A 16,632-nucleotide genomic window follows, 5' to 3' on the forward strand; every position below is an offset into this window, starting at 1 on the left:
TTAGATTGTTTTTACGTGTTTTATTTTGTTATTTAGATCTGGAGGTTAGGCTCAGTTGAGTTATCAGTGGGATGGGACAGGACTGTGGGCTGGGCAGGGGACAGGGACAAAGATGAGTTCCCATGTTCTTAAACTGTGATCAGGGCTAGTCCTAGGCCCACGTTGGGATTGGAGAGGGACCAGATGAGGGATAGGGCCATGGTGGGCCTAGGTTCAAATCAGGGCTGGCGATGGCCCATGGGCCAGTTAGCATGAGATCTCAGGGCCAGTTAGATGGCCTAAATAAAAGCAGGGATTTAGGTTATCTGGGAGGCCACACTGGGGATGGCTCAGTACACACTTTAAGGTTAAATTTGAGCGTGACCTGATAAGCCCTAGCTAACATTACGTTTGGTGCCAGCACCATGGCCTGGGCTAGGCTCAGAGTGAACACTGGCTAGTAGCTCCAGGCTGGGTGCAGCCTGCTACATTGAAGTCAGGGTTAGGTAAACCCAGTGGGCCCTGGTTACGGTTAAGGTTGATGCAGGCAAGTGGGAACAAGACTAGATTGGGGTGGGCCAATGGTCCCAAAGTCAGATCCAGGCTTAGTACTTATTGGTGGGCCCATGTTAGGTTAAGGTCGATGCTAATTTGTGGACCTAGACTAGAGTTTTGTTTATTACCAGTTTGTGGAGCTGGGCTAGGGTTAAACACACTAAATATCTCAGAGCCTTTTGGATTTTTAGTCTGTAGCTGCTGTTGTGAAAGTGGAATTTCCTGTATTTTGTCTTTGAAATATACCAGATTCCTGAATGCTTTGCTGCCATGGAAATAGATGGTGAAAGGCCTAAAATAGAACAGGCATCTCTAAAACAACAATTGTTTCACAAACTCCATCCTCTTCCTCACTAAGAAAAGCAGGTTTTGTGTAAACGATACTTAAAACAACCAACCTTGTTTTCATCACTTCAACATTCATTAAATACTTGATAACACTTAGCTCTCTCTGGTGTGTTACATATTCAAAGTTCTGTACAAACATTAATTAATCTAATTAAACTAAATTGAAATTTAATTATATTAGACTGATTTCTATGAAAGCCATAGCTACCTCCAAAACTAGCAGAAACCTTGTCAATATTATATATTACCTCAAATTACTATTTTGACTACTGTAAATCTTATGGGGATTTTTATTTGACTTTACATTTTTTTAAGAGAAAAAAAATATCAAGTCTGATCCTTAGCTGATGTAAATCAGTGCAGCTCCAGAGAAGACAACAAAGCTATGTCAGTTTATGTTAGCTGAGTATCTGATCTATTTTGTTGACTTCCAACCCTGAGACAGAGTGCAAGAAATGCTAATTTCCCCAACTACAGCGTGACCTTGCACTCCACGTTTTATGGAAATATGCTTATGAATGTAAACACAATGTAACTGGAATATGCTTTATGCAAAAGGTCTCTTGTAAGGTATCATTACAAAGCTTATAATCTACTGAGTGTGTTCATCCTATTTGCATGAATGTATCATTCTTGTATCTGAAGCTAGAAATATGAAGTATTACGCTGAAGTCCTATTGTAACTATGCAAAGTGTGGGCCATTAATGGTGGCTTGGAATCTTGATGGCTCCCATTAACTTGGACAATTGGTTGTAAATGGCTCTGTTTACTTGTAGCCTTCCTGTGTGTCAGCCAAGGAAGAATAGAGGCTTGGAGTCTCACAGGGCATGTGAACATGTCACATGATACTGAAATCCATCTTAAACCTGGTGCTTTTCCATTTAGAAGGGTGGGAACCCAGAGAGAGACAAAGGATTCCTGTCTTGTGCCAAAGATATAAAAGGAGGTGGAACAGAACAAAGGGGGCTGCAGTCATGAGAAAACCCCTAGTTACCACCTTAGCTGGAACTAATAAGAACTGTACCAGAGAAAGGATTGGGCCCAGACTAAGACAGAGTCTAGTCTGTGAAAGAAGCTTATTGGAACATCTCTGAGGATGAGATTTACCTGTATTCAGTTATTAAATGTATTAGGCTTAGACTTGCATGTTTTGTTTTATTTTGCTTAGTAACTTACTTTGTTCTGTCTATTATTACTTGAAATCACTTAAATTTTTATACTTAAAAAAGCAGGGTTCTGGAGACCCAAGCTGGCAGTGGAAAACAGGCTCAGAGGTAATTCCAGCACGTCAGTTGACAGTCCCAAGGAGGTCTCTGTGACCGAACCTGTCACATATAGCCTATGCATTATAGAATCCAAATACTCCTTTTATTACATTTGCAAAATTAGTTGCCTATGCTGCATGTACACAGTATATGTGTGTTGTAGCAGATAACTGTATAATATAAATGGCTAAATGAACATGCAGTAATCCATTTTGCACAGGAAACTGTTTTGCATGCATAATTACCTGTTTGCACCGATGTGCTCAACTCCCAATGAAGCTCACAGGAAGCACGCAAAATGTTTAAGGATTAGGACCATATTTTGCATACACAATTAATTACTTTTGAAAATTTAGACCTCAATCCAGTAAATATCTAGAGATGAGTAACTTCATGCATGTGAATAGTCCCACTGCACTGACATGGGATTACTTACATGGCGAGGTTACTCATCTTGTGCAGTAACTGGAGTTCTTTGAGATGTGTATCCCTATGGGTGCTCCACTTCAGGTGTGCTAACGCCCCTTGCACCTTTAATTGGAGATTTTTGGTAGTAGTGCCCATTCAGCCCACACATGCATCTTAAGCTTCCTCATGTCTCACTGCAAAGCTATATAGGGCTGTGCAGGCAAACAGTCCTTAGTTCCTTATGTACCATGAAGTCCTCAGAGGAAACTCCAAAGCAGAGGGGAAGGAGGGCGAGTAGTGGAGTACCCATAGGGGGACACATCTCACAGAACTCCAGTTATTGCATAAGGTGAGTAACCTCTTCTTCCTTGAGTAGTGTCCCTATAAGTGCTCCACTTCTGGTGACTACCAGCAGTAACCCCAGCTAGAGAAGGAGACTTTTGTGCCAAGTCCAAGATTGAAGACACCACAGCATTTCCAATTGCAGCATCTGATCATAAGGCTGGACCAGTGCATAATTCTTAGGAAAATTATGTACAGAAGACCAAGTGGCAGCTTTATACATTTCCAGAATAGGAACATTCTTGAAAAATGCCATAGAAGCAGACAGAGATCTCATGGAATGGGCCAACACCCTAGAAGGAGACTGTATCATATTGTGCTATAAATCTTTAGATATACAATCAGAAATCCACATGGAGTGTCTGTGGGTGGAAACTGCTGAATCTTCAGATCTATCCACAATAGTCACAAACAGTCTGGGTTACTTCCCAAATGACTTGATTCTTTCCAGATAAAAGGCTACTGCCCTCCTAATGTCCAAAGTGTGTAAAATGACCTCTTCGTTGGACCGATGAGGCTTAGGGGGGAAAAAACGGAAGGCGCATAATCTGGTTGATGTGAAATTCAGATGATATCCTGGGTACAAAATTTCGGTGTGTACATAACAAAACCTTGTCCTTGAAAAATACTGTAAATGGAGGATCTGCCATTAGAGCCCCCTACTTCTCCAATTCTGCGAGCAAAGGTAATAGCCATCAAAAAGGCTGTCTTCAAAGATAAATTAATGAGAAAAGAGGTTTGGCTCAAAGGCATAAGGCAGGGGTCGGCAACCTTTCAAAAGTGTTGTGTCAAGTCTTCATTTATTCACTCTAATTTAAGGTTTCGTGTGCCAATAATACAGTTTAACGTTTTTAGAAGGTCTCTTTCTATAAGTCTAAAATATATAACTAAACTATTGTTGTATGTAAAGTAAATAAGGTTTTTAAAATGTTTAAGAAGCTTCATTTAAAATTAAATTAAAATGCAGATCCCCCCGGACCGGTGGCCAGGACTCGGGCAGTGTGAGTGCCACTGAAAATCAGCTTGTGTGCCGCCCTTGGGTTGCCACAGGTTGCCTAGCCCTGGCATAAGGCATCTAAATACTAAATTCAAATCCCAGATAGGAGTGAGTTCCCTAACTTGGGGGAAAACGTTTCTTTGTCCCCACAGAAATCTTATAGTTGTAGGATGGGTGTGTGACGGGTTCGATCACAGAAAACCCATTGGGAACTGCCAACTGATGTGCTGAGACTACCCCTGAGCCAGATTCCCCTGGCAGCTTGGGACTTCAGTGCCCTGCCTGGTTTCAGCCAGACCCGCTAGCCTGCTGCAAACCCAGACCCAGGTCTGAACCATGTCCCCAAACACCTGCAGGCTTAACTGAAAACAGCTAAAGTAGTGTTCCTGTCTCCAACACTGAGATGCCCAATGGGGTCCAAACCCCAAATAAATCCGTTTTACCCTGTATAAAGCTTATACAGGGTAAATTCATAGATTGATAGAGATTCACAGCTGTCCCCTTCCCACACCTCGGTATTAATCCATATTCTGGGTTAATTAATAAGTAAAAAGTGATTTTATTAAATACAAAAAGTAGGACTTAAGTGGTTCCAAGTGATAAGAGACAGAACAAAGTAAATTACCAAACAAAATAAAATAAAACACGCAAGTCTATGCCCAATAGAGTCAGAAAATGATTACAGATGAAAAATCACCCTAAGAGATGTTCTAGTAAGCTTCTTTTACAGACTAGCCTCCTTCTAGTCTGGGTCCAGCAACCACTCACACCCGTTTACACTGTCCTTTGTTCCCGTTTCTTTTAGGTATCCTTTTGGGGGTGGAAAGGTCATCTCTTGAGCCAGCTGAAGACAAAATGGAGGGGTCTCCCAGGGGCTTAAATAGACTCTCTCTTGTGGGTGGAGACCTCCTCCTCTCTCCTATCCAGAATGCAGCTCCAAGATGGAGTTTTGGAGTCACATGGGCATGTCACATGTCCATGCATAACTGAGTTCCTTACCAGCCAGGCCACATTCCTGGGAAAGATCAGATGTGGATTGGCGTCTCCAAGTTCATTGTTGGCTTAAGTGTTTCTTGATTAGACATTTACTGAAAACAGTCTTTTCTCAGGAAGCTGACCAACTGCTTCACTGAGGCTACTTAAAATTAAACAAATACATAGTCAATATTCATAACTTTGAATACAAAAATGAAACATGTATACAAATAGGATGAATATATTCAATAGATCATAAACTTTACAGAGATATGTTACATGGCATATGTAGCATAAAATATATTCCAGTTGTGTCATATATACATTCATAAGCATATTTCCATTAAGAATTATGGGGTGCAACATCATAGGGTGAAGAATACTTCAACTGCTGAACAGAAGGCTGTTATAGCCGCCAAATGGACCCTGACAGAGCTGAAAGACAATCCTGGGTTTTTTTTAGCTATGAGGTAATTAAGGATGATCAAGAGGTAAGAATTAAGAGGTGGAACACTTCTCTGGACACATCATAGGCTGAATCTTTTCCATTTGTGGAAGTAAGCACATCTCCTGGAATCTTTGCTGCTGTCCAATAATACTCATTGTACCTCCTTAGAACAAGTCAACTGTAATCCCATGAACCATTGAGGAGCCAAGTTCTGAGACGAAGTACATTCAGGTTGGGATGAAAAGTGCAGCCAGCATCCTGGGAAAAATGAGGAATGGATGGAAGGCTGATCACCTGACAGATGGCTGAATCAGGAAAGGATACCATAGCTGCCTGGTCCATGTTGATTGATGATTTAATTGGGGATTGGTCCTGCTTTGAGCAGGGGGTTGGACTAGATGACCTCCTGAGGTCCCTTCCAACCCTGATATTCTATGATTCTATGCTCAGACTATTATGGCTTTGTTGTGCTTGATCTTGTTGATCGCCTTCAGAATCAGAGGTGTTGGGGGAAATACATATGGAAAGCTATCATAAATATAAAGGGAAGGGTAAACACCTTTAAATCCCTCCTGGCCAGAGGAAAAACCCTTTCACCTGTAAAGGGTTAAGAAGCTAGGATAACCTCGCTGGCACCTGACCAAAATGACCAATGAGGAGACAAGAGACTTTCAAAGCTGGAGCCAGGGGGGAGAAACAAAGGTTCTCTCTGTCTGTGTGTTGATTTTGCCGGGACCAAAGCAGGAATGCAGGTCAGAACTCCTGTAAAGGGCTAATAAGCAATCTAGTTAGATATGCGTTAGATTCTGTTTTGTTTAAATGGCTGATAAAATAAGTTGTGCTGAATGGAATGTATATTCCTGCTTTTGTGTCTTTTTGTAACTTAAGGTTTTGCCTAGAGGGATTCTCAATTTTTTGAATCTGATTACCCTGTAAGGTATTTACCATCCTGATTTTACAGAGGTGATTCTTTTACTTTTTTTTCTTCAATTAAAATTCTTCTTTTAAGAACCTGATTGCTTTTTCATTGTTCTTAAGATCCAAGGGTTTGGGTCTGTGTTCACCTCTGCAAATTGGTGAGGATTTTTATCAAGCCTTCCCCAGGAAAGGGAGTGTAGGGTTTGGGAGGAAAGACGTTTCCAAGTGGGCTCTTTCCCGGTTATATTTTTGTTAGACGCTTGGTGGTGGCAGCAATAAAGTCCAGGGCCAAAAGGTAAAATAGTTTGTACCTTGGGGAAGTTTTAACCTAAGCTGGTAAAAATAAGCTTAGGGGTTTTTTCATGCAGGTCCCCACATTTGTACCCTAGAGTTCAGAGTGGGGAAGGAACCTTGACAAAAGCCTTTTGTTCATGAAATGAGGAAGGCATCTCCAAAAGGAAGATTAAAGGGAGGAAGTGGATACACGCATTCCTGACTGCCCTCTGTTCGATGAGGTTGATGTGTAGTCGTATCTCCTGGGAAGACCATTTGCCATAGTCTGTGAAGGTCCCCAAAGGCATCCCCCAACCCCTCAGGGCTGCATCTGTCATTTTAGTGATGGGGGAGGAGGCTGAACAAACGGAGTCCCCGTGATGACTTTGTTGATGTCCCTCCACCAACTGAGAGACTCTCTTACCTGACGAGAGACCGACATTAACTTGTTCAAGCTGTGTTTGTTTGGAGTACAAACAGTCCTGAGCCAGCCCTGGAAATATCAAAGGTGGAGCCTGGCACATCGCATCACAGAAGTGCAGGCTGCCATGTGTCTGAGCAATTGAAGACAACTTCTTTTTGATATCTATGGGCTGATTTGAATCTTTGAGACAAGATTCACTAACATCAAGAATCCATTAAGGGGAAGATAAGCCCTAGCTGATATAGTGTCCAAGGAGGCTCTTATGAACTCTATTCTTTGTACTGGGTTCAACTTGAATTTCTCAGTGTTGAGCTGCAACCCTAGCTCATGGAACAGAGAGCTCATCCTCTTTATGGTGTCAAAAACCTCATTGTAAAACCAGCCTTTGAGTAGCCAGTTGTCGAGGCATAGAAAAATGGTTATCCCCGGATGTCGAAGATAAGCTGCGACAACTGCCGGCACCTTTGAGAACACTCTTGTGTCAGACAAAAGGCCAAATGGGAGCACTCGATATTGAAAGTGGCCCTGGTCTACTGAAAAGCACAGGAATCATTTGTGAAATGGGTAAATTGCAATATGAAAATAGACATCCTGAAGGTTGAGGGCTAAAAACCAATCCCCCAGTTGTAATCACTGAATTATAAATGTAAGTCACACCATCCTGAATTTTTGAGACTTGACAAAGTTATTTAGGAGTCTTAGATCTAAAATTGGTCTCCACTGTCCTTTCTTTTTCAGGACCAGAAAGCAGCTGGAATAAAACCCCTTCCCTCTATGCAGAACAGGAACTGATTCTATTGCACCCATTTGCAGAAGTGGGTTAAAACTTCTTGCTTTAAGAGGTGCTCAGGAGAAGGGTCCGTGAAGAGGGATGGGGAAGGGAGGTAAAATGAATAGAGTATCCTGATCTTATGACCTCTAGCATCCATTTGTCTGATGTGATTCTCCCCATTGCAAAAAGAAAATGGGAGAAACAGTTTCCAAAGAGTGGAAGATGGGTAAAATGGTGTATATGTAGCTTGGTATTGAGAGATAATTTGACCAGGCCATCAAAACTAATGCTTAGATGATAATGATGATTCAGTCGCGGGCACAGAAGGAGCAGGTGATCTCTTCCTTTGGAACCTTGACTTTTTCCTGGGAGGTTGATACGGTCTTTGAAAACCTGAGAATGAAGTGGGAAGGGATCTTTGTGCAGTTTAGGATCTACTATTTTTTCATTTGTTTGTAGGCATGTAAATTCCAAAGGATTTTAATGTGGTTCTGGAATTCTTAAGAGTACACAGGGAATCATCAGTGGACTCAGCAAACAGTTTGAGGCCATCAAAGAGAAGGTCTTCAACCATGATTTGGACCTTCCTTGGGAATCGAGACAGCTAGAGTCAGGAAGCCCTCTGCATGACTACTGCCACAGAGATGGACTGAGCGGCAGTGTCGGCTGCATCCAAAGAGGCCTGTAGTGATGTTCTAGTTAACAGATGACCCCCATTAACAATAGCCTGAAACTGGTCATGTTGATCATCCAGCAGATGCTCAATAAAGGTGGTGAATTTGGCATAATCTGAGTGATTTTATTTAGCCATGAGAGCTTGATAGTTCGCGATCCTAAAATGAAGAGTCATGGATGAATAGCTCTTTCTTCTGAATAGATCAAAGCATTTTTGGTCCTTATGACATGGCACGGCCTTCACATAACATTATATGCCGTGTTCATTTAGTGCCTGCACAACCAAGAACTTTGGTGTTGGACTGGTGAACAGAAATTCAGAGTCCTTAGCTGGGATGTAACATTTTCTTATCGGTTCATTTACACTTCAGCAGAATGATCGCAGGGGACTCCCAGACGGATTTGGCAGGATCCAACTAAGCCCAGTAGCGTAGCGGCTGCTCCCCCTCTGAGCACAAGTGGTGCCTTTTTAAATTTTTACTCACCCAGCAGTGCTCCAGCTCATTGGCGGTGGGGGCCTGCACGTGCTCTGGCTCCTCAGTGGCATTTCGGCGGCGGAGGCCTTCGTGCCACCGAGGACCCAGAGTGCCGCCCAGTGAGTACAAGTGGTTGGCACCTTTTTTATGTCCGCTGCCCCTGTTCACTCCACCTAGCTACACAGCTGACTGAGCCTCATTAATAAACAGGACAACTCGGATAGAGGGAGTCCATTGGAGGATGTCCAGGAGCTTATGTTGTGACTTCCTGATCTGGAGGAAGTTTGCAATGCACTTCATTAACTCTTAGAAGTGTCCAAAGTCGTCAGCCACAGTCAGTGAGAGAGGTATAACAGCTTCATCTGGGGAAGATGAAGAAATGTTTGTTTGGGGAGTGACCTCTTTATCTGCCCTGACCTCCTGCCCTTCAAAGGTGCGTGAGGTAAGAGAGGAAGAGAAATTGGATTACAGGAACTTCTCCCCTGTATTTTCTGAAAGAGAGACTAGAGGCATGGTAAAACTGCTGATGGATCCCAGTAGGCCACTGAGAAGGACCAAAAGGGGGTTGTGATAAATGAAGGGGAGGTGGAATAGCTCCCTTTTATGGACACCCAGCCAGCCAGCTTGCTATAAAATCCCTCTTAGTAGCTGTTCTCTACTTGCTTTACCTGTAAAGGGTTAAAAAATTTCACTGCTATACATAGGTAAAAGAAAGTGAGTGGGCACCTGACCAAAAGAGCCAATGGGAAGGCTAGAGCTTTTTAAACTTGAGAAAAAAATTTCCCCTCTGTCAGTGGTTGTTCTTCCGGGAAGAGGGGGATGGAGCAGTGATGCTGTAAAAAGCTTGGGACCAGGTATGACAAGTCATCAGTATCATACCTAGAAACTACTCATTTGAAACCCCAGATATGTAAGTAGATCAGAAAATGTTTAGGAAGACAAGATTAGATTTATCCCTTTATTTCTTTATGGCTTGTGGATTCCTCTGTGCTAACCCCAGTGCTTTTGTTTTGCTTGTAACATTTAAGCTGGACCTCAAGAAAACTATTCTTGGTGCTTAATCCTTGTAATTGCTCTTTTAAAATCTAGCAACAGCTGAGTTCCCAGATGTATTTTCCTTCCTTTTTTTTTAAAATACAATTTACCTTTTTTAAAAACAGAATTGGATTTGTGTGTCTTAAGAGGTTTGTGCATACTATTTAATTAGTTAGTGGCAACAGCTAATTTCCTCCTCCCCCCCCCCACTCAGCTCTTCCCCGGAGGGGCGTGTGAAAGGGCTTGAGGGTATCCCACAGGAAGGAATTCCCAAGTGAGCCTTCCTGATCTCTCAAAGCAGTTCTGCACTTGGGTGGTGGCAGCATCTACCAATCCAAGGTCAGAGAAAAGCTGTAACCTTGGGAGTTTAATACAAGCCTGGAGTGGCAAGTATTAATTTTTAGAGTCCTTGCGAGCCCCCACCTTCTGCACTCGAAGTGCCAGAGCGCGGAATCAGCCTTGACAGGGGTGGCAACCACTTGTGCTTGAACAAGGTCTGGGATACACGGGCTGGTCTTTGATGCAACTCCCCACTCTTGTCAGAAGTGTCAGGATGGAAATCCCTGGATCAAAATACTCAAATTGGAGGAAAATTCCTCCTCTTCAAGAAGGGGACCACCGGTACTCTCTGAAGATGTTGACAAGTCAAGCGGTACTGTGGAAAGGTCCCATCTCAGTGACTGTGCTTTTCTTGGTACTGATAACCTCCTAGTACCGACCAAGAAGAGAGACTCCAGCTTCTCTGAAACAAATAGATCCCTTGAGAATCTGAACCCCTATGATATCGGGTTGGTTTGAAGAGTGGGGCATCATTCCATTATTGGTACTGAGGGTATATGCTGTTCTGGCAAGCCCACTCTGGTTGAAATAGATGGTACTGATGAAGATGCCTTGGGAACTGCTGAGAGTGGATAAGAGGCATGGTGTCTTCCCGGTACTGACGCCATCTTAGTGGCCAACTTAGATGTAGACTTTACCAAAGAAGTTGCGGGTACTGTTCTCTGAGGCGTGGAATGCTTCGATGAAGCATGCTTTCTTCTGCTGAGCCTGGCGCCCGAGGCACAGGATCGATTCCGAGAGCATCTGGAGCCTCAGCCATACCCAAGGTGGGACACCAGGTCTCCGCAGCAGTCTTGCTCTGCAGGGACTGAGGTCTTTTGAAGTGGACTCTTTCTGTGGAGAAAGACTTTGGTTTTTGTGGGTCTTGTCTGTGGATCTACCTCATGTAAACGCAGGTAAACATGTCAAAGTTGACGGAGCACTCTGTTAATTAAGTGACTGACATCGAGGGGGGTCTCCTGACCTGGATCTGAGGCCAGTTGGAGGGAATGCTCCATTCTTTAGAATCTCAGTTTTATCTGTCAGTGTTTTTTTGCCCTGCCCTTAAAAGTTGAGCAGATGGAGCACTTACGTGGGATATGAGACACTCCAAAGCAACAGAGACAACGGGAATGCCAGTCACTGAATGGAATGGCCTCCCAGTAAGAGATAAACTGCTTGAAGCCTGGAAAGTCTGACATACCCCCGGGCAAAGCAATTTAACATGGGAAGTTTCCCCTCCCCAAAGGGGAAAAGGGATCAAGAGAAAGTCCCCCTAAATAAAAAGTAAATAAAATAACTAAAGAAAAACCAACAAACTAAAGAAGGGTAACCAGGCTCAGAAACTTCAAAAGTAAGACACACTAATGCTCTGTGTTAGGCCCAGGAGGTTGAGAAGGAACTGGGCTGGTTCACCCAGGCAGCCCTATATAGCCTTTAATCGGGGCCCAAGGAAGCGTAAGTCACATACACGGACCAAATGGGCACTACTACCAAAAATCTGATTAAAGGTGCAAGGGTGTGAGCTCACCTGAAGTGGACACTGCTCAAAGAAGAAATATAAAGTTTGCAGATGCAGCAGCGTCCTTGTCTGTAAAGGCTGTAGAACATAAACTTTGAAGATACCATACATGCTTTATGAAGAACCGCTTTTAGCTATCTCTATGCTAACAAAAGTGTTTTTTTCCTATTAATATTTCTGCTGTTTAAACATATACACTTAAAAAGCAATAAAACATGTTAGGAGATGGCATTCTCTTAGCAATCCTTTCATCTAATGTGGCTGAAGGTGCTCAGAAGACACACCTGATGTATGTAGTTTTCACTATGTACCCTTAATTAGTCACTTATTCATTCCAGACTTGCCTCGGTGAGCTCAAAGGCCAATAAAATGTTCCTAAAATATATTATATTAATTAATACCTGAGGAACACGGAGCTCTTTTAGCTGGTCTTGAGTAATCTCACTGAGCTGCCGAAATGCCATTGTAAAATCAGCCTTTGTATCTTCCATGAGCTAATGAAATTAAATACATTTCTATCAGTGTTTTTAAAATATTAGACATCAGTTCAAATATCCCCAAAAGAATGGCCAATAATAAACTCACTTTTAGGAGAAAAGCAATCAAATAGTTATCATCCTCACTCTCCCCAAGGAGACCCAATTTTGCTCTGAATAGTTCTGTAAAACTGAAAGTAGTAACAGAAGTTATGAAGGCAAAGACATTGTTCCGAAAACATATTCTATAGTATATGCTTCTTTAAAATCTGAATTATGGAAGTACATACCGGCTATAATAATGCTCAGAGTATCCCTCCAGAATCTGGAAAGCACTATAAAAGTAAGGAAATATCAAATCCTATTGACCAATAGTAATACCAAAGACACAATTCAGCTTCACATTCAAGTGTGAAACCTTCTCTGGCTTGTACCTATTTATGAAAAACTTCTCTCTTACCCCATTTTGATATTTTTCTATTTGTTTTAAAAACAGTCTTGTTTGGCTCGTAACATATCCAGAAAATACTTTCTGTTTAGAAATCAAACTTCCTAAAAAAAGAGCCCCCTTTTCTCCTACACATATGGCCATTATAGCATCTCTCTCTAGTTCTTTTAAGTGTGAAGATATTTTTAAGGATAACTTACAGATGCTTTTGTCTGTGATCCAATACAGGTTTTAGAGCTTGTAACAGCTTGTTCAGATTAAACATCCCAACATTTGCTTGGTTTCCTATTTTATACCTACTTTCATCATCAGATGTGTTTGGAACAAAATCTGTTTGAAACAAAGCATTACATTTCAACAGATTAATTAGAATAAACAACCAAAGTTTAATATTTTAAAGAGGTTAATTTTTCATATTTACACAGCAAACTAACAGAAGTCTTGCAAGCACTAAATATTAACTCAGAGTACTCCAAACACAAGAATATTTATTTACACTGGATTAGCCCGGGATCTAACATTTGCCAGAGTAAGGAATACATTCTTAGAGCACAAGTTCCCAGATGGTCACAAGTGTTGTTTTCCCACTTCAAGACACAGAATAAATTCAGATATTTAAACAGCCAATTCTTTTTTACATTCAGAATAACGTTTTTCAGTATTCTTTAATATAAATAATGCTACTATTAAATATCATATGATTCGATGCCTAGGGATTCTGGACTTCCAAACAACAAAATATTTTTATGATGTAATCTCAGTAAATGAGATGCATATATTTTTAAGTAGCGTAGTGACCCTAATTATCTGAACATAAATATTATTTCAAATTATATATAATTATATATTTGCTTCTGAAATATTTAGGGCTAAAATGTTCCAGTATAAGAAAGTCCACTTTAAGGAGCAGCGAATAGGCAAACGCATACCCTTCACGAAAGGCATAATGCATCCAGGAGCAAAGGGTAAACGTAGCCACAGCATCAACCTCAGAAAGGATGCAGCATGCACTTCTTGTCCAGAACAGGGCCAGCTCTGCTGTTCAGTGTCTATGGGGGGAAAAGGCTGTCGTCCTGGATCCTCCTTTGCACTCTCTGAGGAGGCTACTACCAGAAGCAATACTAATGGGGATCAGCCCTAGCACTCAGAAGGAAACAAGGACTGTGACTATGAACAGCATCTCAGAGTTGGTGTCAAATAGGAATTCTACTTTGTTTGATTCATTGTTATTAGAGGTGGGCCCAAAACACTACTTCAAATGCAACCCACTCTTCTTCCCAGACCACCCACACAACTGTGAATTTTGGGAGCTGAGGTACATGTTCAAATCTGAATCCGCAGATCTACATCCACTCCTCTGATTTGGCTTCAGGGAAAGAACTCAAACTAGAAGAGCCTCTTAAGGTTCCAGCTGAGATATGCCTAAGGTGTACAAGATCAGATTTCATGAGATTTTCATCATTTGAGCCTGTAATCTTATGAAAATGGACAGTGAGATTTCAACACCATTGAGCCTGACCCCCAGCCATCATTTGGCTTCCAAACCCCAGCCTAAATGAAATGTACATCTGAAGACCATCTTCTGGACCTGTGTCTATTTATTACAGATGGAGAGAGTAATGTAATTCATGCTTTCAATTAAAGATTTACAGTGGAGTGTCATAACTGGGCAGATTTGACTTTTACCCCCTGTATTAACAGTTGTGACGGTAAAGTCAAAATGATAAAAGATGACATATAGAAATTCATATATAGACTTTGCTTTTGGCTACTTTTAGCTGTATTCAATTTTTACGGAGTTTTCTGGATTTCTGCTGTAGCATCTGGGAATCTGATGAATGTCAGTATGAGAGATACTTCATGGAAATGGGTTTAGTAGTAATATATATTACCTGCAAGTTTTTTAGTGTACAGTTTAAACAGAACTTGTGTAATACACAGTAAAACTGCTCTCACATCTAAAATGCAACTAGATGCACAAAACTTATTTTTTGACCAATGTACATGCAATAGTACACACATGCAGGATCCATGTGCTAATAATGTTAAGAACATTCTGAGCAAACAAAAACTATATAACAACACAATAAGAAGAAATTTCATGTATATTCAAATACATGTGCTATACTCACTTGGATCATAGGACTCCATAAAACCAAATGGACCATAATCTATTGTTATGGATAACAAACTGAAGTTATCTGTATTGCACACACCTAGAATTAATCAACAACAAAAATACAACTATTAAAACAATAAAGTTGTTTATTCTACACACTGCTGATTTATCAAAAGCAGAAAAGTTGCTGAAAAGCCTAGATTACAGTGGATTTAAATTACAATAACTAAAGTTGGGCCCAGCAGATGAGAGTCTGGATTTTAAGTTCAGTCCCTTGTTCCCAACTTTGCAGACATTTTATATATCAAAACTGAAAACATCTGATGTCTCTGTGATATCTCATCTTGTTTCTATGCCTAGATGGCACTGTCTCCTTTTACTTTCAGTGGCGACATTGAGGAACTATGACTACCTCTTGCACACTTGATCAATTATTTTCCTTTCCTTGTGAGTTGTGTGTGCGGTACATTAGCAATATAATGCTGATTCTACTTATGGGGTATAATTCTGAAACAAAGTTTCATAGCATATTGATAGTACAGTGGTTTTACAAATAAACAAATTCATATCTCAGTGAATTTAGGTACTGATATTGCTGCACCACTGCACTATCTGACTATATAAGATAGGATCTAATGAAGGCATCCCAAACTCATGCCCATTATATGACACCAACATGTGGCCTCTGCATATATTACAAAACACTATTACATGCACTAGTGGTATGTCAGTGCAACTGTCTTTCAAAAACAACCACTGTATTGTAACATCTAAAGGGTTCACTTTAAAAAAAATCCAGTAGATTGACCTAAATAAGTAATATTGATAAAACTGTGTTCTTTGCCACTAACCAACAACCCTTCTTAAAGAATTTTTTGAGAAGCCCATGTACTATACCAGTCTTTTGCCTCTTCCTAATCTGTCTGCACTTTGAAAATCAGAATCTCTCTTGAATCTGTCAGAGAAAACTTGCAGAAGCGCTAATCAACAACAGGGATATTATTGTAGGCAAAAATGCCAAAAAGTTTGAAATAAAGGACAAAAAGGAGGAGAATTAAACATGACAAAGCAAAAGCCATTATTGAGTATATGTAAGGATCTTCATTTTTGGTTTTTACTAATCTCTACCAAAAAAATCCCCAGGTTTTACAAAAGCTATTTTTTTTTGGTTTTTACCAATTTTCACCTGAATTTTGAACCCTTCAAGCACATGAAAATACTAATTATCTTAAGAAAATCCAATACACTGTATTAGATAGATGTGTTTATGTTAATAATAAATTAATCTAAGTGTAAGTGAGGGGCTGTCTGTTAAAGTAAGGCAATGTACTGGAAGAAACACACACACACGAACGCACACACACACGTGCATATACCTATGTACTGTTAATATACAGTTCATGAAATAAACCAAAGCACTAAACTATTTTAACTTTCAATACTCTTACTTTTCTCTACTTGTTGCTATTTTCTGTCCTCCTATCTCCCCAATATTAACCCTGATAATTACCCAAAAAACTGTGAAATTATTTTTTGCACAGTTTTTAACTTGTTTTTTTTATTTTTTTAATAAACACAGATACATTCTAGGGAAATTTAAACAAAACAAATACCAAAACCAAAAGGCTTTGAATTTATTACGGGTAAAGGGACTTTTAACAGACCTTAATATTTTACAATTACCACACCAATAATTTAACTGAGCTATCATCACTTACCATGAGCAAAGCCCACTGACATCCACAATGCAATCAGATTTGCAGTCTCCAATACCACTTTAGAGAAAAAGTCCTGAAATCAAAAACATTTTTCACTTCAAACCCTTTAATTAATAAATACAGATAAACACTATGTTATC

At 40.6% G+C, this 16,632-nt stretch overlaps 1 protein-coding gene across 5 annotated transcripts in view; it reads right to left on the reverse strand.

The window, feature by feature from the left end:
* LOC125631337 (protein nucleotidyltransferase YdiU) overlaps nucleotides 1-16,632 on the reverse strand; it is a 56,471-nt gene that overhangs the window by 28,029 nt on the left and 11,810 nt on the right. For 4 of the 5 annotated variants that reach the window (XM_075125930.1, XM_075125928.1, XM_075125929.1 and 1 more), the window contains exons 10-15: nucleotides 16,493-16,565; nucleotides 14,788-14,871; nucleotides 12,856-12,985; nucleotides 12,498-12,542; nucleotides 12,317-12,398; nucleotides 12,133-12,225 (exon numbers count right to left, since the gene is read on the reverse strand). In XM_075125930.1, coding sequence (XP_074982031.1) covers nucleotides 12,133-12,225; nucleotides 12,317-12,398; nucleotides 12,498-12,542; nucleotides 12,856-12,985; nucleotides 14,788-14,871; nucleotides 16,493-16,565 — 507 coding nt within the window. Of the gene's footprint in view, nucleotides 1-4,462; nucleotides 11,065-12,132; nucleotides 12,226-12,316; nucleotides 12,399-12,497; nucleotides 12,543-12,855; nucleotides 12,986-14,787; nucleotides 14,872-16,492; nucleotides 16,566-16,632 lie in introns of those variants that run through there. The other variant, XM_048837839.2, reaches the window with a different exon arrangement.

This window comes from Caretta caretta, chromosome 2 (genome assembly GCF_965140235.1).
Source record: "Caretta caretta isolate rCarCar2 chromosome 2, rCarCar1.hap1, whole genome shotgun sequence".
NCBI classification, from domain to species: domain Eukaryota; kingdom Metazoa; phylum Chordata; order Testudines; family Cheloniidae; genus Caretta; species Caretta caretta.